At 42.6% G+C, this 26995-nt stretch overlaps 1 protein-coding gene across 1 annotated transcript in view; it reads left to right on the forward strand.

Annotated features, from left to right (window-relative positions):
* The window catches only part of CUNH12orf56 (chromosome unknown C12orf56 homolog), a 54866-nt gene that overhangs the window by 5633 nt on the left and 22238 nt on the right, over positions 1-26995 (forward strand). Inside the window, exons 2-5 of the mRNA XM_031350063.1 lie at positions 7261-7420; positions 13425-13497; positions 18013-18412; positions 25376-25449. Coding sequence (XP_031205923.1) covers positions 7261-7420; positions 13425-13497; positions 18013-18412; positions 25376-25449 — 707 coding nt within the window. The remainder of the gene's footprint in view (positions 1-7260; positions 7421-13424; positions 13498-18012; positions 18413-25375; positions 25450-26995) is intronic.

Consider the following 26995-nt stretch of genomic DNA (forward strand, 5'->3'; position numbering starts at 1 on the left):
GTGTATGGATCCCCAGGAGGCCAGAAGAGGGTGTCAGAGTCCCTGGAGCTGGAGTTACAGGCCAGCTTCCTATGTGGGTACAGGGGACCAAACTTTGGTCTTCTGTAAGAGCCTCAGACACTCTTAAACTAACTCTCTAGCCCCTAGATAAACTAAAACAAAAAACAAAAGCCCCTAAATACAAAAAAGTATTACTTACATACAAATAAGTGTGTCAGTGTGTCTGTTTGTGTCTGTATGTCTGTGTATGTGTGTGTGCATGTATGTGTGTTAGTGCTTGTGTGTGTGCACATGTGTATGTGTGTGTGTGCTCATTTGTCTGTGTAGATGTTCGTGTATATACATGTGTGTAGAGTGCATGGACTTGTGTGTGCATAGGGCAGCCAGAAGGAAGCACTGAATGTCTTCCTCCATTACTTTCTATCTGTCTCTCTGAGATATGATCTCGTCTAGAACTAGGAGCTCACCTCTTAGCATGCTCTGGAGACCCTCATGTGTTAGGCAAGGTTTCATTCTTTTTCACAGCTATTGGAAAGGTCTCCTGACCCCATCCCCGCCTTGCCTCTCTTCCTTCTACTTTTTTCTCTCTCTGACCTCTGCTGGCATCTGTAGTCATGTGCTCATATACAACCACCCCCACACAACTACATATAATTAGAAGTAAAATAAATCTTTTGAAAGAAGAATAAAATAAGTGAAAAGGAAACAAAGTTAAAAAAAATTGTCTTGTTTAGAGAAACAAAAAGTACTTACTTTGCAATAACTTATCACAAAGTGATTTTCTTAGAGTGAAGTTTACTCATTACAACTCAGGGTTTGCTGGCTTCACTTTCTTAGAGTGAAGTTTACTCATTACAACTCAGGGTTTGCTGCATAATCTCTGATAGTGGGCTGTGGTGGTGTGAACGAAAATGGCCGCAACAGGCCTTCAGGCAGTGGCACGATTAGGAGATGTGGCCTTGTTGGAGGGAGTATGTTACTGGGCCTGGGCCTCGAGGTCTCAGATACCAAGCCAGGCCCAGTGTTTTACCCTCTTCCTGCTTCCCGCCAATCCAGATGTGGAAGTCTGGGCTACTTCTCCAGCACCATGTCTACCTGCATGCCACTATGCATCCTGCCACTGATGATTATAGACTAAACCTATGAACTGAAAGCCAGCCCCAATTAAATATTTTCCTTTATAAGAGTTGTGGTGGTCATGGCATCTCTTCACAGCAACAGAAACCGTAACTAAGTCAGGGGGACTGCATTCATGCTTTTTCTTGAACAATAAGTAAATAAGATTTTAAATTGGGTCAAACTCAAGCAAGGTAGCACATGTCTATAATCCCAGTGCTTGGAAGTGGAGGCAGGAAGGCTGAGATATGGCTTCGAGACCAGCATGAGCACAGGACTAGCTTGGACTAGACAGCAAGTTACTGTTTCAAACACAACATAACACAACAAAAATGTAAAAAAAGTGTATGGCTTAGGGTTGTATTTACTAATAGTAGGAGAAAACAGTGGTGGGAAGGACAGACACTAAGAGTGGTTGTTATCTCCAGGCAGAGAATGTGAGGCCAGGAAAAAGGATGTAAGAAGCTTACTGAAACTGTAGCAACACGGGGCTGTTCATTCAACTCCTGGTAATTTTCTTTCTCTTTCTTTTGTTTCTTTATTTATCATGGTCTGATCTCTTCTAGACAGCCTGTATGTCTCTTGGCAACGATTCCCAGTCCTTCTCTTTGGCTTCCTTCACTCTCTTGCCCAGAAGTTTAGCCTATTTTGCTCCGCCCCCTTGTTGTCTCTTCAGAGTGTCATGTCAGTGTTGGTGCTGCTATACATGGAGTGACAAGCTGCCCAAGCTTGGGTGCTTTGGTCCTGGGCTCCTTCTCTTTTTTCTTTAAGGGTTTTTCTGACAACATATTGGTGGATATAATCTTCTTTAGAGAGACTGAAAAAACTGGATTCTGCTAGTTCTTTTGGACCTGACCATCAAGGCACAGTAGCTTCTGTCTCAGGAATCAATCTCTCTCTCTCCTTTCTCCTCCTCCCCTTCTTCTTAACATACATACATACATACATGCATATATATATATATACACATACATACACATATATACATACATATAATAAACACATAATCTATACTATATATAAAATATATTATGTATAATACATTTATATTATAATTAATTAACTAATTTTGGTTTTGCAAGACAGGGTTTCTCTGTGTAGTTCTGGCTATTTTGGAACTCACTCTATAGACTATGCTGGCCTCGAGCTCACAGAGATCTGCCTGCTTGGATTAAAGGGATGTGCCACCACATCTGCTGCTGCTCCTACCTAAACTGACTCCTTCTTCTCCTCTTCTTCCTGCTTCTTCACCCCCCTCCTCCTCCTCCTCCTCTTCCTCCTCCTTGTCTTCCTCTTCCTCTCCTCCTCCTCCTCCTCTTCTTCCTCCTCCTCCTCCTCCTCCTCCTCCTCCTCCTCCTCCTCCTCCTCCTCCTCTTCTTCCTCCTCCTCCTCCTCCTCCTCCTCCTCCTCCTCCTCCTCCTCCTTCTTCTTCATTTATCATGATTTGATCTCTTCTGGACAGCCTGTATGTCTCTTGGCAACTATTCCCAGTCCTTTTCTTTGGACAATGTGCTTTTCAGTAAGTACTTCTAGAACCTGTAGTCCCTTGACAATTATAAATAATGACAAGAATAACCTTAAGCCATGTCATAGTGTGCTCTTAGTATAGACATGCCCTGAGCTCAGGATCTAGCACCAGCACCCTTGAAATAGTGTCCCCTTTAGGGTTAGGGTTGTGAATCAGTGGTAGACTGCCTAACTGGTATTTTTAAGCCAAAAACAAAAATCAATTTTAAGCTTTACAATATCAAGAATACAGAAAAGGGATGAACACACACATATACATACATGTGCACACATTCACACAATCACACTTAGCAAAATGCACCCTGAGGAAGTAGAATGATCCTAAAGATACGGGTTCTTGAAATAGTTATAACTGAGAATGGTAACATAATAACCACTATGATTTAAAAGGAAAGAAAAAAGCAAAATGGCAGAGAATCAGAGAAGCTTCAAGTGGGTAAAACCGGGGATGTAGTTCAGTTAGGCCAGTCTCGTTTGGGTGCTTTTTGTAGATGCTTAAGAAAATACATGTGGGAACTGGAGAAATGGCTCAGAAGTTAAGAGCACTGGCTGCTTTCCAGAGGTCCTGAGTTCATTTCCCAGCAACTACATGGTGGCTCACAACCATCTATAATGAGACCTGGTGCCCTCTTCTGGCCTGCAGGCATATAAGCAGGCAAAATGCTGTATACATAATAAACAAACAAACAAACAAATAAATAAATAAATAGATTAAAAATACATTTGATGAATTAAACAAATTAGAAAACAAATAATCAGTGGCTAGATAAGGGTAATTCTTTTTCTCCAGTTTTAAAATCTGATTAAAAACCCAAGACAAGGTTTTAAAACCATTATGAAGGAATCAGGTCATTATGGATTGACTTGCTCATATCAAGAATATGCTCTCCTTGCATTTTGTTTTTTTGTTATTTTTTTAAAAGATTTTATTTGTTTATGTTATGTGTATGAGTTCACTGTAGCTGTACAGATGGCCATGAGCCATCATGTGGCTGCTGGGAATTGAACCCAGTCCCGTCTGCTTGCTCCGGTGTATTATACTGTAGCTGTCTTCAGATGCACCAGAAGAGGGTGTCAGATCTCATTATGGGTGGTTGCAAGCCACCATGTGGTTGCTGGGATCCAAACTCAGGACCTTTAGAAGAGCAGTCAGTGCTCTTACCCGCTGAGCCATCTCGCTAGCCCTCTCCTTGCATTTTGAAAGTAGCACCTTAATAGTAAGATAAATCAATAGCAGTTGTCAATATAAATAAGATAAAATGACACAAATGCATAGATTCTTAATAGTTTAGTTTAGTCACTGGACCAAGAAGTACTATAAGATAAATACCATTTCTTCATAGTATATCATACTAACTTGAGACAGAAACAAATGGATACTCTGTCCCCTTCCAAGCACCCCTTGCCGCCATAATCAGAAATGAATGTTGTGTTGGGTAGAGCAGGATATGGCTCACAGTTGTATTGTAATGATTCTCATGAGTAGTCAGTGGTCATCAACGATGACAAATGTCAGTTGGTCATGGTATCATAAGAAAGGCAGTATCATATGCCCCTTAAGACGAGATGGAGGGTAGGAGGGGCTATACGGGTCATGCATTTGAAATAACTGAGCTGGAATTTATTAGCACAAATCTGCTAACCTCGGCACCGGCCTCTTTAACCACTGAGGATATAGCACGCAATCTCTCTACAAATGTTTGTGATATCTTTAGAAGGTTTGAGGGGTTGCAATAGGAAAAATGTAGTTACCTTGATAAGCAAATTATGTGGTTCTTAGGCATGAATTGCCAAAGTGGGAAGTGGTGAGGTTGGTGGCTGAATCCTATGGCTGAATTCCTTTGAAAATAGAATACCACTTTACATTTTATCCATCTCAATTTGGGGATTTTTTTTGTGTGTGTGTGTGATGAATTAAACAAATTAGAAAATAGGTATTTGTTGGCTCATCCTGTAATTTCAGCTACTTAAGGGACTTGGTTGTAGGGAATACAATTTCCAGGCCATCCTAGGCTGCATAAGATGCAACATCTCAAGAGCCAGGCAGTGGTGGCACATGCCTTTAATCCCAGCACTTGAGAGGCAGAGGCAGGCAGATTTCTGAGTTCGAGGTCAGCCTGGTCTACAGAGTGAGTTCCAGGACAGCCAGGGCTATACAGAGAAACCCTGTCTCAAAAAACAACAAAACAAAACAAAACAAAAAACAAACAACAACAACAACAAAAAATTGCCGGGCTGGTGAGATGGCTCTGTGGGTGAGACGGCTTTTCTGAAGGTCCTGAGTTCAAATCCCAGCAACCACATGGTGGCTCATAACCATCTGTAATGAGATCTGACACCCTCTTCTGGAGTGTCTGAAGACAGTTACAGTGTATTTATTTATAATAATAAATAAATCTTATATTTATTTATTATTATAGTGTCTGAAGACAGCTACAGTGTAGTTAACCTATAACTACACTGTAGCTGTCTTCAGACACACCAGAAGGGGGTGTCAGATTTCTTTACGGGTGGTTATGAGCTACCATGTGGTTGCTGGGATTTGAACTCAGGACCTTTGGAAGAGCTGTCAGTGCTCTTACCTGCTGAGCCACCTAGACAGCCCATAAATAAATCTTTGGACTGGAGTGAGCAGGGACTGAGCAAGCAGGGTCTAGCGGAGCAGAGAGTGAGCAGAGGTCCTAAAAATCAATTCTCAACAACCAGATGAAGGCTCACAACTATCTATACAGCTACAGTGTACTCATATACATAAAATAAATAAATAAATCTTTAAAAACAAAACCAAAAAACCCAAATTGCCAAGAAGCAATAAAAACTCCTTTTAAACTCCTCCATACCGTACCTCTCTGTGAAAGGTTTTGGCCTCTTGCTGTTGGTGACAGCCAAAGCCATGCTTAGTTGGAAGCCTCTGGGTGAGAAGCTGCATCCTTTACACAGGACCAAGACTTGAATTTGTTTTTTCCTTTACTCTTTCTTAGCTGTGGGTCTTGGCTATGTGGCAATGATTGGAGTTAGTCTGAGAGGGTCATCTATATTTCAATGGGCACACCCCCATTCACAAAACCAGAGATTCTTTTTGGAACATGTGAGTGGATTGGGTTATGCTAGCAATTTTCAGAGGTTTCAAAAATAGCTTCCTTAGGGATTGCTACTCTGAAGCCCAAGCAGAGTATAATGGAAAAAAAACACCTGCTAGGGATACAGTGAGCTTTTTAATTACACACTGGGTAGACCTGCCAAGTTCCAAACATAAAAATAGCTTCTACTTTGGGTTAAGCTCTGGATGGCGTAATGCACGTAATTGCTAGCACAATTGCTGGCACAAGCCATTTTGGAGGGAATCTACTTAGATGTCTCCATATTTTGGACATTTTATCGGTATATTCCATTCTTTGGAATTGTGGTTTCTCCATCTTTATATTCTCTTAGAAATACTCTTGAGTAGGTATTTAATTAAGCTGTAATTAATTAATTTCTTTCTTTCCCTGTTGCAGGGAGGGTTAAGGTTTACTGTGTACAGAGGATGTTAAATCCTGAAAGGAAGTTGATCCATGTTGAACAGCTTAGGTTTTTCTGAGCCTAATGTCACTTTAGATGAATGAATCCTTTAATGTGGCCTAGTTCATCTATAGTCCTCTACCATGGACACTTCTATTAATTGGGTGGTCCATTTTGTATGGTCATCCCAGCAATATTTTGAAATTTCAGGAAGTGAAAATGCCTATTTTTTTATTATCTCATTAATTTCAAAGGAGAAACAAGCAGTTAAGAAGAAAAACAACCATAACCAAATATTTATCTATTCTTAAAATCATTTATTTATATGAGTACACCATTGCTGTTTTCAGAATTGAACTTAGGACCTCTGGAAGAGCAGTCAGTGCTCTTTACCACTGAGCCATCTCTCCAGTCCCCATAACCAAATATTTATAATGAAATATGAAAAATTACTAAATAGAATTTATACACTCTACTAATATGAAATAAAATCTACTAAATAGAATGTTACAGAAGCCCAGAAAAGGGAGTGGAGTTCCCTCAAGAAAATGCCATGGGTACTTCCATTGAGGAAGTGAAAGGCTAGTCTTAGAGGATGAAGTGACTTTTCAAAGCAGAATAAAAGTGCATGTGTGTTCTAAAGGAGGGAGTAGGGAACAAGAAGAGGAAAGGCGTCCCAGAGAGAACGTGAAAATGACTTAGGGTAAATGTCTTAGTTAGGGTTTTACTACTGTGAACAGACACCATGACCAAGGCAACTCTTTATTAGGACAACATTTAATTGGGGCTGGCTTACAGGTTCAGAGGTTCAGTCTATTATCATCAAGGTGGGAGTATGGCAGCATCCAGGCAGGCATGGGGCAGGAGGAGCTGAGAATTCTACATTTTCATCTGAAGGCTGCTAGTAGAATACTGGCTTCCAGGCAGCTAGGATGAGTGTTGTAAAGCCCACACCCACAGTGACACACTTCCTCCAATAAGGCCACACCTTCTAATAGTGCCACTCCCTGGGACAATCATATACAAACCATAACAGTAAGCCTGTCCTTAGTTGTGTGAAAATTATTATCTCAAAATGAGTGATTTTCTTTTAACAAGATCAGTTTTCTTTTTCAGATTGACGATTACCCAGAATTTCTGAGTTCACCAGACAGAGAGATCAACCAGCACATTCGGATTATCTATTCTTCAACGGTCTTGAAAAAAGAGCGCAGAAAATTGAAAGGTGTCGGGAAATCCCTATTTCCAGCTCACCACAGCTATGCTAGCAAAAAAGGTATGTAGTACATTGCTTAATTTTTTTTCTTTTGAGACAAGGTTTCTCTGCCTTTTGATACCCATAGGTTTAAAAAAAACTCTGGTGAAGAAGTATTGAGGGTAAACAGAAGGTTTATGAACCTGGGTCTGGCGAGCCTTTGAGCCTGGGGCCTCAAAAGGAAAGGTGGTCATTGAACAGCATTTGTTCATCAAGAATACTTTTTGAACCGTGTGGTGGCACATACCTGTGACCTCAGCACTTGGACTGGTGAGACAGGAAAATTGCAAGCTCAAGACAAGCACTCTTCTAAAAGAAGGAATAGGCAAACAAAGGAGAAACATTGCTGATGACCTGCCCCTGGCAGTAGGTAAAGAGGTTAAAACACGCTGAATCTAGGACCTTTGAAATAGGCTCCATAGTATCTAGGACTGGGGTTAATTCTGGCCATCGAGCGCAAGTGGGATTGCTAGCCAGGAAGCAGGGTTGGGTTACTGGACAGAAAACTACTCAGAGGAAGCATTGAAGTCATGGGCATTCAGGCTAATTTAACCAAACAGGATTCTTGCTGAAAGCCGTCTGGGGTGGTCAGATGTTACCTGGGGATGTAAACAAGATAAGGAATCAAATTAGATACACAAAGTGGCCATATATAGAACATGGAGCATCCTGGGCTTCTTTGTTTGCTTTGAGATAGTGTTTGCTCTATAGCTCAGGTTTGTGGTTGAAAATACTGGCTGGGCTTACAGAGGACCCGGGTTCAGTTCTCAGTACCCATAAGTGGCTCACAGCCATCTGTCACTCCAGATGCAATGCCTTCTTCTGACCTCTGTGGCCACCAGGCACAGAGGTGGTGCTCATATGTATACATTGGCAAAATACTCATAGACATCGAGTGAATAAAGGATTGCATTCTTAATGTCAAAGGAAAGGTGGGAAATGAAGGTCTGAGATGCTCAGGGAAAAGCTTTTCTTCAGGCAAGTAGAGTGGCCATTCACTGTCCACTGGTCCTCTCACTTCAAGCCAGAATGAGTCTCCCAGAGTATCAGACAGCTGCACAGTAGAAGGTGTGTGATGTTTTTCCCTTTAATGGACCAGCAACTCTGCACCTAGGTAGCTACAGCATGGAAACTGTTTGTACCAGGCATCATTAGCAGGGTTATGAGATCCCTGGCCGCTCACTGGTCTCTTGTCACACTAATTAGGATATCTACCTTGTGTTGGTTGCCTCAAATGCATTCTCAACCTGCCCACATGCATCGTTTTCTTGGCTCTTTTTCAACAGGGCCAGGAACATGAAAACATATTGGAAAGAATACAGTGAAATGCATTTAAGTTTAATGGAATTGCATTTAAGTTAATGGAATCGGAATTCCTAGAAACTTTGCAAAGGATATCGAACAGTGGAGAATTTCTGTTGTGTACCTCTGTGTGGCTAGTCACAGGATCTCTTCCATCATCTATTCTTTACTTTCAGATAATTCAGAGGTATCATAGGGATGTGTTTCTGCAAGCTGGCCTTGAACTCACAGAGATTCACCTGCCTTTGCCACCTGAGTGCTGGGATTAGAGGTGTGCACCTCCATTCCTGCCCACCCCATCTGGCATTCTCCTGCAGATGTCCTTCGAAATACAATCCTTCTCTTATCACAAGAATTGTGTCTTAGTCAGGGTTTCTATTCCTGCACAAACATCATGACCAAGAAACAAGTTGGGGAGGAAAGGGTTTATTGAGCTTACTTCCACATTGCTGTTGATCACCAGAGGAAGTCAGGACTGGAACTCAGGCAGGTCAGGAAGCAGGAGCTGATGCAGAGGCCATGGAGGGATGTTCCTTACTGGCTTGCTTGCTTCCCCTGGCTTGCTCAGCCTGCTCTCTTATAGAACCCAAGACCTCCAGTCCAGGGATGGCACCACCCACAAGGGGCAATTGAGAAAATGCCCCACAGCTGGATCTCATGGAGGCACTTCCCCAACTGAAACTCCCTAATCTGTGATAACTCCAGCCTGTGTCAAGTTGACACACAAAACCAGCCAGTACAAATCGAGAATACACATTACAAGATAAAAGCTGTTCACCGTTTCTATCATGATAACAATGACCCACTTTGTGTTTTCTGTTGAGGTAAACTATTTGGTGAGGCATTCTTTTTTATATGTAGGATACTCTGGTTTACTTCTTAGGTAATGTGATCTTAAAGTAAGGCTTCACACCCATCTGACCAGCTGTGTCAAAAGAATTCTTACCAAAATCTTTAATGTTAATGATAATGTCATGTCTACAGAAGCAACAAGCATGACCCACTGAGACCTTAAATAAAGGTAATTATTAGGACTGACTTCAAACCTCCCGGGAGAAAGCCCAGGGAATATTTTTATCATGTGGCAAAGTTGTCCACTCTCTAGTCAACGAGATCATCTGAACAAGGGAAACTCAACATGCAAATAATTTGTAATTAAAAACACTTGCTTTAAATCATCATATAAGATTATTAGACCCAGCTTTTCCAGAGATACAGAGAAAATGTAGTTTTTCCTAGTGAACATGTACGTGTCTTTCTGTGGGCCCCAGTCAGCATTTTGGATTTTCTGTGTTTAGATGCAGAACGGTTATTAAATGAGTCAGTCAGCTTTCCTTCACTGAACAGTACCTGAGATAAATGAACGCAAAGGAAGGATTAGCTCGGCTCACACAGCTGTCCAAGGCCACGTGGTCCCGCGGTTTTGGCCTTTGGCACAGCAGCATGGGTTGGAAGGGAGCGTGGTAGAGCAATGTGCTGGGTTCCGGAACTCATACACAGCCTTTATATTTTGATATGTCTAAAACAGCTCAGTGGCTGCGCCACTTCCTAACCTCCACGTGGCTAATCCACCTCTTTCCAATATTCCCAAATTATTATTTACTAAATCCTATATTCCATCTTGGCTGCTCTAGACCCAGACGTGCTGCACTTCCCTGGCTCCTACTGGCGGCTGTGCTCTCTGTCTAGTACCTTCTCAGGCGTCTCCCAGCATGACAGATCTCCTTCTTCCCACTTGATCCCTCGCCCAGAATTCCTAAAAGTCCCGCCCTTGTCTACCCTGCCCAGCCATTGGCTGCCCGCAGGTCTATTTACCAATCAGAACCAGTTGGGGGTAGGGTCCCTCAGTGTTGTACATGAGGACATTTGGACTCTTGTACAAACAGTTTTGGGTACCCAAATTAACAGTAATACAAACAGCCACAGTAAGGTGTTTATCTCAGGCCAGTTCAGACATGGGGAGAAAGATCAGAAGGGCTTCAGGTCCCACTATCCACTTAGCGGGCATGCTTTCGTTTACTTCTTCCTGGCCTCTACCCTGTGGGAGCTCTAGCACTTTCCAGGAGCGCTATGCAATTGGGAGTGAGCCCCTGGGAGACATTGCAGCACAAACTGTAGCAAACTACAGGAACAAAACTAGTGCTAACAGTGACGACAAGAAACTTCCAAAGCTCTGGATTAGATTGGACCAATAATTACTTAGTTTTAGATTCATTCTAGAACATTGTCAGTATGAAAACGTACTTCACTTATGGATGTGTTCTATAACTGATTGAGTTACATCCAACACTGACACATTTAGCCATAGAACATGACTGCTGTTGAGTAACTGAATTTCAGTTTGGGTTCAAACAGCTTCATGTGACTACTGGTTACTGTCATAGTGCTAGAACCACAGAGGACACTTTAGAGATTTAAAGAAAACAGACTAATCCCCAAAGCAGAATGAAATATAATGTAATGAAAAGTAATGGAAGGAGTTGTGGTGGGATATGATTGCCATCCCACCACCTCGGAGGTAGAGGCAGGGGATCAGGAATTAAAAAGGTTATCATCATCTGCATAGTGAGCTTGAGGTAGCCTCAACTACAGGAGACTGTCTCAAAAAACAAATGCAAACAAAACAATACAAAAACAAACAAGAAGGAAGTTTGCACAGCCAGCAGCACCGATCTGTAACCCAGCACTTAGGAGGCAGAGGCAGGATGCTCAATACAAGTTCAAGGTCAGCCTGGCCTACATAGCCAGTTCCAGGCTAGCAAGGCTATGTAGAGAAACAAAAACAAAAGAAATAGAAATAGAACCAAAAATTTGTATATATCTGTGTCTTATGGTTTTATTGCCATGAAGAGACACCATGACCAGAGCAACTCTAATAAAAGATAATATTCAGGTTGAGAGATTCAGTCCATTATCATCATGGTGGGAAGTATGGCATTGTGCAGGCAGACTTGGTGCTGGAGAAGCCAAGAGTTCTACATCTTGATCCAAAGGCAGGCAGAAGACTCTGTCAGCACTGAGTGGAGCTTAAGCCTCAAAGTCCATCCCCAAAGTTCCTTCAATAAGGCCACATCTACTCCAATATTGCCACACCTCCTAATAGTGCCACTCCGTATTCAAGCATATTTAAACCACCACAAGCTGTATTTGTATATACATGCACACACAGACATACACACATATGTATATGTAAGCTAAAACCTAGGACATTTCCTAAAGCTCATGATGCAGGGGGAAAAATCTAAAAGTAAAGGCATTGGGGAGCCTCTCAGTTTTGACGGGAAGGAGGTGTTTATAGAATTCAACTCGAACATCCTCACAGGAACAGGATTCTTTTTTTTTTTTTTTTTTTCAGTATAAAATCTCTTGCAATAGAGAAGGCAAATTTGTTCTCTAGTCTGGTTTCATTTATGTTTCTGTGATAATATAAAATGACAGGAAACAGTTTGGGGGGGAAGGATTTATTGTCTTATATTCCAGGTTATAGTCCGTCATGGTGGGAAGGTGAAGGCAGGAATTGAAGCAGAGCATCATATCAGCAGGCAAGGGCAGAGAGAAGGCATGCTTGTGTCTGGATCACTCTTTCTTTCCCTTTTTAAGTTAATTGGAATGATCTGCCAACAATGGGAGTACTTTCCTACTTCAATGGATGTATCAAGATGGTTTTGCACAGACATTCTCACAGGCCAGCCTGGTTTGGAAAGCCCCTCATTCAGACTTTCTTCCAGATGATTCTAGTCTTCACATAGTGTCTTTTTTTTTTTTTTTGGTTTTTCGAGACAGGGTACATAGTCTTCTAAAAAGTGTCCTGTGTGTGTTATGTGTGTGTGGGACTTTTTGTACAAGTCTGTGTATGTGTCATATATACATGTTTCTGTGAGTGCATGTGTGTGTACCCATACTTGTTGATGTCAGAGATCTATTCATGTGTCTTCCTTGGCTGCTCTCACATGTTGTTGTGAGACCTGATCTCACTGAACCTGGAGCTCATGGTTCAGCTAAGTTGGCTGGCCATTGTATTCCAAGGATCTTTTTCCTAACCCCTACCCCAGCGCTAGGGTCACAGACACATGCCACCCTAGCACTAGGGTCACAGACACATGCCACCCCAGCACTAGGGTCAAGGGCACATGCCACCCCAGCGCTAGGGTCATGGACACATGTCACCCCAGCGCTAGGGTCACAGACACATGCCACCCCAGCGCTAGGGTTACAGACACATGTCACCCCAGTGCTAGGGTCATGGACACATGCCCACACCCCTCTAACTTTTACATGAATGCTGGAATCTGATCCCAGGTTCTTGTGTGGCAGGAACTTGACTGCCTGAGCCATCTCTCAGCCTGCTGACAAATGTTTTCAGCTGGGTAGCATTATGAATGTCCCATCTGAAATCCACTGGGCTAGCTGACCAAAGACTTGGTGTCTAAGCCTTTTGCCCTAGAGAACTGATTCCCTTCAGGCTTTGGTCATTCTTGCCTTTACCCACAGACTCCAGGACCAGTGTCTACGCGATCAGGCATTCCACCAAGTACAGAAGCAGGCTGAGCCCTACTCATGCTTGGGGAAGAGGTGCAGACTCTCCTTGTCCCCTTGTAAAAGAAGACTCAGGCCAACATAGAGTGACATTGGCACTAGGGTTTTGTGTCACTACCCTTTAATAACATTAGGTCCTCATAGATTTGAATTATATAATTAATGACCACATTTGTTTGTTTTTAAGTCAAGCAAGAGAATAATGGCCCTACCTTTTGGAGAAGAAAACCTTCTAGAAGTCTGAATGAATCCTCTCTCAGGTAAGATTATTTTAACTTGCTCATCAAAACTCATTTTATGTTGCAGTTTTAAAAAATACATTTATATACATTGTATGTTTGGTATATGTGTATGCAACAATGTAACAGTGTGCATGTGGAGGTTAGAGATACCTTGCAAGAGTCGGTTCTCACCTTCCTTGTGGGTTCTGGGGATCAAAGTTAGGTCATCAGCCTTGGGGTACTGGTGGCCCCCAGTGTGTGTGGCACAGCACTCTGTGCTCTGATGTTTGTCAGCTTCATTCTCTCTCACTGAATCCCATAGCCTTCTCAGGGCAACACAGTTGGAAATTCACATTTTACAGCTTCCACTGCTGGACATGGGCCTATTCACATCATGCGTTAAAATTTTAAAAATCCCAGGGAAAGGTTGGTAACAATCCCACTGGAATAGAGGACTTGCTGCTGAAAAATACCCAGCGGCCAGGGGCCCAGAGTCTCTGAAAACACTGTAACTTATGTGTTCCACAAGTGTAATGGAAGAGTTTCTAAGTAAAGGGCGTGGGGGGCAGAATTGAGTCTCCTCTCCGAGCCAGTTCTTGAAGTGTCATCTCTGTAATTAAACACCTGAAGTATAAACAAAAGGCAAGCTGGATGGAGGATGGGAAGCACACTAATTAGAGGTCCACGGCCACTGGATGTGCACAGGCAGAGCTCTGCAGCGCCTCACATATGTGAGGCTAAAGCCTAATTATGAAAAGCTGCTGGGCTGGAAGAAGGAAGCTGCTGTCTTGGGACATGAGATGCATAAGTGAGATTACTTTTCAGGATAGTAATAAACAACAGGCGTAAGCACCCGAGGGATGGAAAACAGACTCATGGTCTCTGATGAGGAGATTAGTACTCAGGTTTCTCTCTCCTTAGGGTGACTTCTTTTTTTTAAAGATTTATTTATTATATGTAAGTACACTGTAGCTGTCTTTAGACACACCAGAAGAAGGCGTCAGATCTCATTATGGATCGTTGTGAGCCACCATGTGGTTGCTGGGATTTGAACTCAAGACCTTCGGAAGAGCAGTCAGTGCTCTTACCCCCTGAGCCATCTCTCCAGTCCTAGCGTAACTTCATCAATGGATAGGTCTGTGTATTCATAGAGCTTACGAGAGAAAACACGGGGAGCCATTTCACTGTTTGAAAAACTCACTTGTGTGTATGAGTGAGCATGTCTTTATGGGGGTGTGCCCTGGGATTCATGGAGCCAGAGGATGCTGTCATCTGATACTCTGCTCTGTCACTTTGTCTCTCACTCCTCTGAGTCAGGGACTCTTATTTAACCTGGAGCTCAGCTGGTGACCAGCAAGCTTCAGGGATCTTCCTGTCTCTGTCCTCTATCTCCTGAGGTTCTGGGGATCCTCCTGTCTTTGCCCTTGACCTTTTGACCTTCTGAAGATTCTTATGTCTCTGATCTCCACCTCCTGAAGTTCTAGGGGTCCTCCTGTCTCTGCTCCCCACCTTGTTAGCATGTTGTCTAAACTCTGTCCACATTTGCCTGCCAACAGTCAGGTGTCCCTGACTCACTATAAAAGGGGCTGCTTGCCCCCTCCACTCTCTCTTGCCTTCTTGCTTTCTTGCTTCTGCTCTGTCCTCTCACCCCTTTGCCCCTCTTTCCCCATTCCCCTCCTCCCTCTCTCTCCACATGCTCATGGATGGCCTTTATTCCTCCTCCTCCTCCTCGTCCTCCTCCTCGTCCTCCTCCTCGTCCTCCTCCTCGTCCTCCTCCTCCTCCTCCTCCTTTCTCTCTCTCTCCCTCTCCCTCTCCCTCTCCCTCCTTCTCTCTCTCTCTCTCTCTCTCTCTCTCTCTTTCTCTCTCTCTGCCTTTGTCAGTCTCTACTCTCTCAACTCCCCTCCTCACACCCTGAATAAACTCTATTCTATACTATACTGTTGTATGGCTGGTCCCTTAACATGGGCCCTCAGATGAACCCCCTTCCCCCACACCTGACTACACATCCACCAAAACATATTCCTTCTCTCAACTCATGATGTTCTGGGTGTTTTTAACTCACGTCCCATGCTTGAGCATCTTTGCTTCAGAAGCATTCTCACTTCTGAGCCTTCTCCTCAGACTTTTTTTTTTTTTTAAAGAAGTAGTATCTTCTGACCTAGTTAAGAGTTCTGTAAACCTGGGAGTCAGGGGGTTGGAGACCAAATGCTCCTATCATTTGTTAATGGAATCTTGGTTGGTTTAGGCCAGCCACATCTCACTTTAGAGCACCTGCCCTCCTAGATGCCATTTCTAGAGATGCCACTTGAACAAGTCTGTATCTGCAAGCCAAAATCATGGGCGTTACATCATGAGCTCACATGTTTAAAGGCAGACCATCCCCACATACTCTCTAAATTCAGAAAGTAGGAAGTGTGACACATGATCTCATGTGACCTAGTAGTAGTGTTTCACATATGTGGGGCATCTTGCCATTGCAGCCCCACAGAGCAAGATGGACTTCAGGAGCACAAACCCCACGAGTATGGAGATGCTCTACCTTCTTGCCACTGTATCCATACTTGCTTCTTTCCCCAGGCTCCATGACAAGCACATCTCCTTTAACCAACCAAACATTACAAAGCAAAAGAGGAGGAAAAGGTCCCTAGGACAGAAACCACTAAAATAAGTAATGATGGAGGGGCTGGAGAAATGGCTCGGTGGGTAAGGAGGTTTGCTGCTCTTGGAGAACCAGAGTTTGGTTCCCAGCATCAGTGTTGGGTGGACCACAGCTGCCTGTGGCTCCAGCTCCTTTGGTTCTGGAGGTTAGGGCATGTATATGTACCCACACATATGTGCACATATACATAGCATCCGTTATTTTAAGTGTTCCCAGAAATGGCAAGCATCTTGGAGAAAGTTAGTTTTCCTTCAGTTTACACTGAATTTGCACAGTACTGTGGTAGTCAATATGCTGAGTACATAAAGTCAGAAGACAAAGACTCAGCGGTCATTGGAGTGCTGTCACTATGTGAATGCCAAGTACCCTCTGAGGACAAAGGCAGTGCTCGCTTTCCTCAGAGCATGCTCCCAGCAACTGCTTAAATTCTGAAACTCAACACCTTGTACACAGCCTTGAGTATTTACAGTGGTGCAAAGACCACGGTGGTGCAAAAGAAGGTATTTTAGGACCGTTCCGTAACTTCCATATAGATGCTACTATTGAGTTAAAATGGCTGCTGCCTACATTTTAAACAAGCAACCTTTCAGTTGTAGCTGTTGACTTTAAGTTTCAGAGAAGGAACTGGTGATTGAAACCAGAGCAGTCAATAGTACTGTTCTGAGAAAAATGCATTTTGTTTGCTTAAAATTAACTTCAGGAATGGACTAGAGAAACGGCTGAGCAGTTGAGAGCACTGGCTGTTCTTGCAGAGGACCCAGGTTCTGTTCCCAGAACCCACATGGTAGCTCAGAACTGTCTAGAACTCTAGTTCTAAAGGATGTTATGTCCCCTCAGTCTTACACTAGGCACTATGTGGTGCACAGACAGGCAGGCAAAACACCTATGCACATATACATTAGAATAAAATATTTTTTAAAAAAAAACCTAGCCAATCTAGTGCTAAGTGTCACACACCTTTCATCCCAGGATTAAATTTAGGAGGCAGAGGCAGGTAAGTATCTGAGTTCAAGGCCAGCCTGGTTTAGAGAATGAGTTCCAGGATAGCTAGAACTACTCAAACCCCATCTTGAAAAACAAAAACAAATAAAGTCCTTCCAGTGAAAGTATTGGGACACTAAGAAGGCCCAGAGCATCTATCATAAAAAGAAAAGAAAAATGCCTTTGTAGGATGTGGTATTGCAGAGGCTTATGGATCCCTGTGAGTTCAAGGCCATCCTGGTCTACGTAGCAAGCTCCAGGCCAACCACTGCTACACAGTGAGACCTCCGTCACAAAATCCACCCAAATCTAAAACAGTGATTCTTTGTATAACATTGGTAGGGTTTTATCTCTGAAAGAAGAACATGCCAAGAGATAGCCATGCCCAACTTCCGTGAGTCAGTGTCAATTGTGACTTAGTTACTTTTCCACTGCCAAGACAAAGTACTGGTCAGAAATGACCTACGGAAGGAGGATTTATTATGAAGTTTTAGAAGTTGTGGCCAACTACAGAAGGGAAGGCACGGAAAGAAAAGGGCTCAGGCTTTGATGGTGCCAGTGTGTTTTGGTGGCTGTTCACACTGGTAGACTAGGGGACATAAAAGGAGGCCAGACCAGGGCCAGGTATGGCAGGCCTACCTCTCTGACCTATGTCTTCTATCCAGGCCTCATGGCCCAAAGGCTCTATAGCCTTCAAAATGGTGCATAGCTAGGACTGATCACTCAGGATGACACTAGAGATTCAAACCATAACAGAAAGTGGGATCTGGTCACTCCCTTCTCAGAATTTGCATTCTATTTATATGAAGTTAGTTGCTTTCCAAGTCAGGAATTGCTGAAACTAGTGGTTAGATCCTCTTGGTTCCTCACTGTTAAATTCTCATTCATATTTAATACTCATTTCTACCCACAGGTCCCACCAGGAGAGCAGTGCTCCATTCAAGGACCCAACTCCCCATCCTTCAGACCTCAAGCAACTGTCCCTTGCAGGCCAGGGTGCATCTCGGCCTTTGCCTACACTCTCTGGTTGTCAGTCTATGTCAGCTACTAGCATGCCTGCCTGCTCCCTGTCTCTTGCACCAAACACAAAAGAACCCCAGGAGCTTCCAGATCCCAGAGACTCCCCAAGAGAAGGTTTTCTTAGGCTTGATGGGAGCAAAAGTGAGTTTGGCTTAGGAAATTCTCTCCCAGCCTCTCCTTTGCACAGCTGCTCCAGCCTAGAGAAGGAGGAGTCAGAACTTCATCTGTATATTATTTCCGCAACCTCATCGATATTTCTGCACCTAAAGAGTTCGTGGAACAACTACATTATAGTAAGTGACCCAGAAAGCCAGCCTTGACCTCAGCGTGTTTGCCTGAGGTTTTTTTTGTTTGGTTTTGTTGTTGTTGTTTTGTTTTAATCTTTAGGGCAAACATGCTTTTCTGTTCTCTCTCTCCATTTTGAGGACTGAGCCTTGGAATTTAGTGATTGTTGTGAGAGACAGGAATGTACTGGGAAAGTAAGGGCATATTTTATCCAGGTGTTTGCAATGAGGAGGCATGCTTATTAATGACTAGTGTCTTAGGGACTGGGGAGTTGGCTGGGCAATTTAGACCACTGCTATTCTTGCAGAGGGATTCCCAGCACTCACGTGGTATCTTACAACCATCTCTAGCTCCAGTTCCAGGGCATCTGATGTTTTTTTTTTTTTTCTGGTTTCCTTGGGAGCCAGGCCTGTATGTGGTATACATACATATATGCAGGCAAGACAGTCATATATATGAATGAACAAAAGGAAGAAAGAAAGGAAGGAAGAAATAAAGAGAGAGAAAGAAAGAAAGAAACTGTGTTAGGGAAAAGAGGAGGAACCTAGGCTTTTGAGAAGCAAAGTCCCTCATGATGAACTCCTTCCAGGGCCTTTTACAGTTAGCTGTGTAACACAGAACTCACATAACATTCGACAGTGTTACTATGTCTCTGTATTCCCTTTTTAACACTTTGTTTTTAACTTTATTTTTAAAAAATAAAGAACTTTATTCTGGTGTGCATACATATGTATGATATGGAAGGGGCACATGTGTGCATGTGCAGGACAGCTTCTTGGAGTTGCTTCTCTCCTCTGTCTTTCCTATGTTCTGGAGCCTGAATTCAGGTCATCAGGCTTAGGGAACAAGTGTCTTTGCCTGCTGGCCTGTTGCAAGGCCCCTGTCCTTGAGTTTCCTTACTGCACTAGTTTAACAGCTATTGTGAAAATAATTTTTCCATCTAGTTATTAATTGTCTAAGTCTCTATATCTCTTTTTCTTTCTCCTTTCTTCTTTCCTTCCTTCTTACTTTTCTTTTTTCCTCCTCCTCCTCTTCCCCTTTCTTCTTCTTCTTCTTCTTTTTCTTTTTCTTCTTCTTCTTCTTCTTCTCCTCCTCCTCCTCCTCTTCCCTACCACTTAAAACACAGGCCAGCCTTGAATCTACAGTAATACATCTGCTTTAGCCTTTCAAGTTCTGGGACTATAGGTATGAGCCACCACACCCAACTAAAACAAGGCTACTGAACACAAAATAACTTCAGTGCCTTACTGAGTGTTACACAGTAACTTTCAGTGAAGAACTTTTAGCCAGAGCTCTCACTTTTGGTGAAAAAACAACGGCGGGCATGCCCTCCACAGCTGAGCCGCAGGCAGTCTCAGTTAAGAAGCATTTCCCACATGAGAATCAGTTTTAAAAATAACCACTAGCTGGGCGAGGAGATTGCCTTTAGTCCCAACACTCAGGAGGCAGAGGCAGGTGCATCTCTGTGAGTTCAAGGACAGGCTGATCTGCCTAGCCTGTCCCAGGACAGCCAGAACCATATAGTAAGACCACATTTCAAAGAAACAAAAACAACAGCAACAACAGAAAAACGTATTAAAATATATTTTAGGTTATTTTCAGTGATCTTAAGTTTTATTAATACCTTCCAAAATAGTTTTAGTAAATATGGAACTTTTTTTTTTTTACAGAAGAAACTAGTAAAAAGAAGTTTTATAAGTGACTAAAAAAAAAGTGAAATATAAGGCATCTAAGTTTTTTTTCCTTTACAATACACTTCACAAGGATCCGAAATATCTAAAATTCCTCCCTAAAATTTTTAAAAAGCTTTCTCTAAGTTAAAAATGCAAATAAATCCTAAATAGAGGAAAACTGGTCTACTAAAAAAGAGTTGTCATAAGTTCTAATTGAAAAATAAAAACTTAATTGACTTTTTAAAATTTACAGTCTACATAAATATTTTATCTTAAAGTATTTATTTACATGTATGTCTGCATGCCTGAGTGTATGTTCAGGAGCCACATGTGTACACGAACCCTCAAGGGTCAGAAAAGGGCGTTGGGTTCCCTGGAACTGGAGTTACAGGTAACTGTGAGCCATGTGGATGATAGGACCTGAACCCAAGTTCCCAACAGGAAAAGAAAGCTGTCCTTTCCATTTTCAAATGAGACCGCTGAGGCACAGATAAGTTAAATATACACAAGGTCTCACAGCACAAAGCTAGGATTCGAACCCAGGTAATATTTTCTTACTATACTGTAGCGAGAATATCTTGTGTATTATATGGATGCATCACCTGTCAATTAAGAAGCTTGTGGCCTATGGCTCAGGCAGGAAATAGAAGGGGATTGGGGGGGTGGACATCTGGGAGGAGAGAGAATTCTGGGATAGAGCCAGACAGGCAGGAAATTCACCCAGTGAGATGTGAGGAGACTGGTGCATGGTACCTGAGCACAGGTAACCAGCCACGTGTCAGAATGTAGGTTAAAATAATTGGGTTATCTGAAGTTATGAACTAGTCAGGCTGGTCTGCCTAGCTATATGGCCAAGGTATTTGTAATTATGTTTTGAGTCTGAGTCTTATTTCAGGGAGCATGGGACTGGGAGGAAAAATTGGGCCATAACTTCCAGAATCAGGGTGGATGGAGGGGCACCATCTTCATGATCTGATAGATCCTGTCATTAAAAAGGTTAGCGGATGACTTAGAAGGAAACAGAGTCTTATGGATACAGTAGAGCAACTGCCCATCTGAACTTGCAGCCGTCATGACAGTGTGCACAAAACCCACACAAGCCTAAACTGACCAAATCTTGGGATGGAGAGGAGAGCCAGGCATATGAAGTCCCACCCTAAGTGAGGCACTATTGGCCATTGCTGTTTTATAAAACAAAAATCCCAGCTGTTCCATTTTTACCAATGAAGACTCAGGAGCCAGATGCTGGGGTGAAAACCTGCTAGCTCAGAGAGGCAGAGAAAGCACCCAGCTGACCTTCCTCCTCCATTGATGTCTCAGAAAGACAAAAAGCCCTTTCTCCTTCTCCACACTGTCTTGAATAGCCTTCAACTCAAAGACCCTCCTTTCTCTTTACTTAGGTTCACTCCCTGTCAGCTTTGTTGCTTGCTCTGCCTCTTGACCTAGGGGTGTGCTAGGGCTGAGCCACATCACAACAAATTTGTTTTTCAGCAAAGAACACAATCTTAGGGTTCACAGATGACCAAATATCCTGAAACAGTCAGTGGTTAGCTGCTGGGAGCTGGAAAGTCAGTTTCCCCTAAGAGTTCATATCTAGTAAGTCAACCGTGATCCAATGGAAAGCCACACATCCAAGAATGTTAGGCTGGTAGAAATTAGACTTCATGGGAAAAAGAAAGAGGCAAAGCTGTGTGGATAGGGAAGGGGGGTTGGGTTGGAGGAAAGTTGGTGGTGAATATGTTCAAAACGTGTCTGTAAAATTCTTGAGAGAACTAATAAAAATATAAAATGAATGGGATCCCTGTCATTGAAAGATGAACAGCGAATAATTGAACAGATGGCACTCATTCTAGTGACGGTGTTGACTGAGTGTGTACATCTGTGACTTTGTGACAATGTCAAGTTCTGCCATCAGCTTGGCTGGCTTGGGCTAGTGTTGATGTTATCTTCCTAAACTTTTATAAATTGAAAGAAAAATCCCCTTATACCTCAGGCTTGCCCCCGGTAGCTGACAGATGCCCTGATGTCCTATGTGGTTTATCATACTGCCTCAAGGAATGTCTCTAAGGAGGTGAATCACACACGTTAATTCTCTCTAGACTTCAGTTAAATGAATGTAAGCCATCAGATATGATCTTTTTTTAAAAAACATTCATCCTAATTCTAAGGGTTTCCAAAGAGTTGAGGCTCCTTCAGTCCCCCTTTGTCTCTGTAGCTTTCACTAACAACCTTGACTTTTGTGCTTGCCATCTCGGATTCCACAAAGAAGACGGATGCTAATTCTTTGCCTTTCATATGTTGTGAAGATCACAAAATTGGTAAAGCATATCCCAAGTTAAAATTCTACATGTTGGGGGCTGGAGAGGTGGTTCAATGGTTAAGAATACTGGATTTGACTCCTGCCACCCACACTGTGGCTCAAAACTCTTTCAAGCTCCCGTTTCAGGAGATCCAGTGCCCTCTGGTGTTGTCTGCAGGCTTCAGTTATGCATGAGGTAGGCAGACATACATGTAGGCAAAATACTCATGCAAATGAAATATATTTCTTTTAGATTCTAGATCTTGCCTAAGGATGTAGCTCAGTTGGTAGAGTGTTTGTGTAGTGTGCACGGAGCCCCAGAACCACCTGAACCAGTGAGGAATTGCATATCTGTAATCCTGGCACTCAGGAGGTGGAGTCAGAAAGGTCAGAAGTTTGAGGCTCTATAGAGTTGGAGGCTGGCCTGGGGTATGGGAGAGCTTGTTTTAACAAAGCAAAAGAACAATGAAGCTATCTAGATTTAAGACAAACAAACCTTTGAAGAGTAGGGACATTTAATCTAAAATATAGAAGTGATGAAATATTAAGAAAAAGCACCCAGTTTTTCTTGTACTATGTAATAGCTACTTTGCCAAAAGAATCGGAGTAACTCAGGGGCAGGAGGCCAATCGATAACAATTCAGAAATTCCTTCTGTTTATAAAGATGTAAAATAATTAAAGAGGGGCAGGAGAGATGGTTCAGCAATTCAGAGAACTGGCTGTTCCCTCAGAAGACCTCAGTGTGATTACTAGCCCCCACATGGTGCTGATAAACTGTCTGTGACTCCAGTTCCAGGGGATCCGACACTCTCTTCTGGCCTCAATGTCCACCAGGCATACATGAGGTGCAAACACATACATACAGGTAAAATATCCATACATATACAAAATAAATAAATAAACATTAAAAATACAAAAGACTTGTCTCAAAAGAAAAACTAAAGGGGAAACAAAAGCTCCACATCAGTAAAAGATTATCTAGAGAACTTTCCAAGTATTCTGTTTACTTGCTTCTTAAGGTTTAAAAATATTTTATGTGCTCAAGTGTTTTTTTTTTTGTTTGTTTTTTTTTGTTTTGTTTTGTTTTGTTTTTGTGCATCATGTATGTTAGTGTATCATGTGTACATTGCTTCTGAAGGCCAAAATAGGGTGTTGGGTCCCCTGGAAGAGTTACAAATGGCTAAGAGTTGCTGTGGAGTGGAAACTAAATGCAGGTTCTCTGGGAGAACACTGAGCCACCTCTCCAGCTCCCAGTACTAACTGTCTTAAGGACTAAGTGAGAGGAGCTGGAGAGATGGCTCAGTGGATAAGAGCATTGGTTGTTTTTCCAGAGGACCTAGGTTCAATTCCTAGCATGAATATGACGACTCACAATTTTCTGTTACTCCAGTTTTAGGTGATCTATTACCCTCTTCTGGCCTCACCAGGCATGCAGACTGTGACCAGATCTATGTAACAGACAAAACATCCAGACACATTAAACAACAACAGAATAAATGGGAAATGTTAACACTAAAGATTAAAAGAAAAATTAACCTCAATTAATAAGGGAATAGTTAGCAAAGTATTGTACAGGGCTCAGTTGTTAGAGCACTGACTGCTCTTTCCAGAGGTCTTTAGTTCAACTCCCAGCAACCACATGGTGGCTCACAACCATCTGTAATGGGATCCAATGCACTCTTCTGGGGTGTCTGATGGCAGCTACAGTGTACTTACATGTAATAAATAAGTAAATAAATAAATCTTTAAAAAAAAAAAGAATTAGAAGAGGCCCTGAGACTATAAAAATCAGCTTAAAACAAAACCAAAGTATTATATATCTATGCTATAGTCATTGAATTATCTTTTTTAAAATTTATTTATTATTATATGTAACTACACTACAGCTAGCTGTCTTCAGACACACCAGAAGAGGGCATCAGATTTCATCACAGATGGTTGTGAGCCACCATGTAGTTGCTGGGATTTGAACTCAGGACCTCTGGAAGAGCAGTCAGTGCTCTTAACCACTGAGCTATCTCTCCAGCCTCAGAATTATCGTTGCAAAATTATAGTAAATCTATATATATAGAAAATCAATCCAGTATATTGTAAATGAAAAAAAAATCAACTTTCAGATTAATATATATAGTATGATTTAACTAGTATTAAATCCATATTATGATACATATCCCAATATATAAACACTATAAGTGTCTATGTTATAATTAATGACTTTATATTGTCTAGAAGGAAAAATCCAAAATGCTAATTGCTGCTATGGATGGTATATAGACAGGGGAGGGGAAACAGAATGTCTATATTTCATTTTATGTATTTACTTTCCAACCTTGGTAAATCAATTTAAAGATACAGAATTTGGCCAGGCTTGTAGCGTGTGCCTTCAATCCAGCATTCAGGAGGTTGAGGCAGGTGGGTCTTTGGGAGGTTTGAGTTCAGCCTGGTCTGCTTAGCGAGTCCCAAGTCAGAGCTACAAAGCAAGACCCTGTCTCACAACGATAGTAACGACATAAAACCAGGATTTGCATGTCATCCTTCAGTAAAGGCCGTGGCAGTTGTTGTATTGTTCCAGTTTGAGTGCGTGTGCAGGAAAATCGAAGTGAAAGATCTTTGTATTTAAAACTTATAAAGACTATATCATGAAAAAAATTCCTTGTGAAGTTATCAAATTCTAGACTGACTTTATGAAAGTAAAGCACAAGTGAGACCATAGGGATTCAAGCATGGACACATGACACTGAGCAGCAGAGATTGTCTTTTTTTAAAAAAGATTTATTTATTATTATGTCTAAGTACACTGTTGCTGTCTTCAGACACACCAGAAGAGGGCATCATATCTCTTTACAGATGGTTGTGAGCCACCATGTGGTTGCTGGGGTTTAATTCATGACCTTCAGAAGAGCAGTCAGTGCCCTTAACTGCTGAGCCATCTCTCCAGCCCCTGAGATTGTCTTTTGTAGACAAAAATTCCAACAGTACCTCTCTTCTCCTCTTTCAGAGAGCCACTCTTTTACAAGATCCTTTGTGTGCCATTGAGCACAGTGATATCATCAGGAATTCGAAGCCATACAGGTAAGGCTTGGCGTGTGGGGAACTCATTAGAGATTTCTCTCTGTACTTCTTCTAGATCTGTGTGGTGTGTGTGGTTGGCTGTCGTATTCACATGCCTACTTTAGCATCTGCTATAAGTTTTAGATCTGCAAACACAAGTATTCGTGGAGACAAGTTGAGAGCCAGAGGAAAGAAGGAGTAAGTGACTGTACTGGGTGGTTTTGTGTGTCAACTTGACACAAGCTGGAATAATCATAGAGAAAGGATCTTCAGTTGAGGAAGTGCCTCCATGAGATCCAGCTGGAAGGCATTTTATCAATTAGTGATTAAGGAGAGGACCCATTGTGGGTGGTGCCATCTCCGGGCTGGTAGTCCTGAGTTCTATAAGAAAGCAAGCTGAGCAAGCCAGGGGAAAGCAAGTCAGTAACATCCTTCCATGACCTCTGCATCAGCTCCTGTTTCCTTGAGTTCCAGTCCTGACTTCCTTTGGTGATGAACAGCAATGTGGAAGTATAAGCTGAATAAACCCTTTCCTCCTCATCTTGCTTCTTGGTCATGATGTTTGTGCAGGAAGAGAAACCCTGACTGAGACACAGTGAATGGATGTGTGAGGGCGCATCGTGGAAGGCACCCTTTGCTGCTCCCCTATGGAAATAAACACGGTGAACTTTGGGGGGACTTTGGGCACTAACCCTGCCTTAGTTAGGGTTGCCTGGCTGTGACCAAGGCAACTTTTACAAAGGGCAACATTTAGTTGGGGTGGCTTACAGGTTCAGAGGATCAGTCCATTATCATCAAGGTGGGGACATGGCAGCATCCAAGCAGGTAGATATATGGTGCTGGAGATGCTAAGAATTCTACATCTTGATTGGAAGGCAACCAAGAAGAGCCTGTCTTCCAGGCAGCTAGGAAGGTCTCAAAGCTTACCTCAACAGTGACACACTTTCTCCAACAAGGTCACACCTTCTAGTAGTGCCACTCCCTAGGCCAAGCATATGTAAACCACTGCAGTGAGTAACAAGTCTCTGAAAAGCACCCCAGCCTGGAGCTTACTGCAGCCAGTAATTGCCCCTTCTAGTGCAAATTTCAATTTCGGAGCACAGTGCCAGGTGAGGTCAATCTTTTAAAATACTTCATTTGGTGTGTGTGTGTGTGTGTGTATGTGTGTGTGTGTGTGTGTGTGTGTGTATGCTGCATTCCCAGACTACTACATGCCCTGCCATATATGTGGAGGACAGAGGACAACATTCCGGAGTCAGTTCTTTCTTTCATCTCATGGAGCCTCAGGACTGAAGAGAGGTTGTCTGCCTTCACCACAGTCCTTTAACCTACTGAGTCATCTCTGTGTCCCCTCTGATGAGAATGTTCCTTTGTTCCCCGTGTCCATCTGGAGGGCATAATGGGAAAATGAGATTAATATAATACTAAAGTGTGTGGGGGACTTGCCAAGGAAGGGGGTGCTGGAGAGATGGATTAGTGTTCAGAGTGTGTATACTGCTCTTGTAGAGGATCCTAGTTCAGTTCTGAACTCATGTTGGGCTGCTTATAATGTGTTGGGCTGCTTATA

Source organism: Mastomys coucha, unplaced genomic scaffold (assembly GCF_008632895.1).
Source record: "Mastomys coucha isolate ucsf_1 unplaced genomic scaffold, UCSF_Mcou_1 pScaffold4, whole genome shotgun sequence".
NCBI classification, from domain to species: Eukaryota; Metazoa; Chordata; class Mammalia; order Rodentia; family Muridae; genus Mastomys; species Mastomys coucha.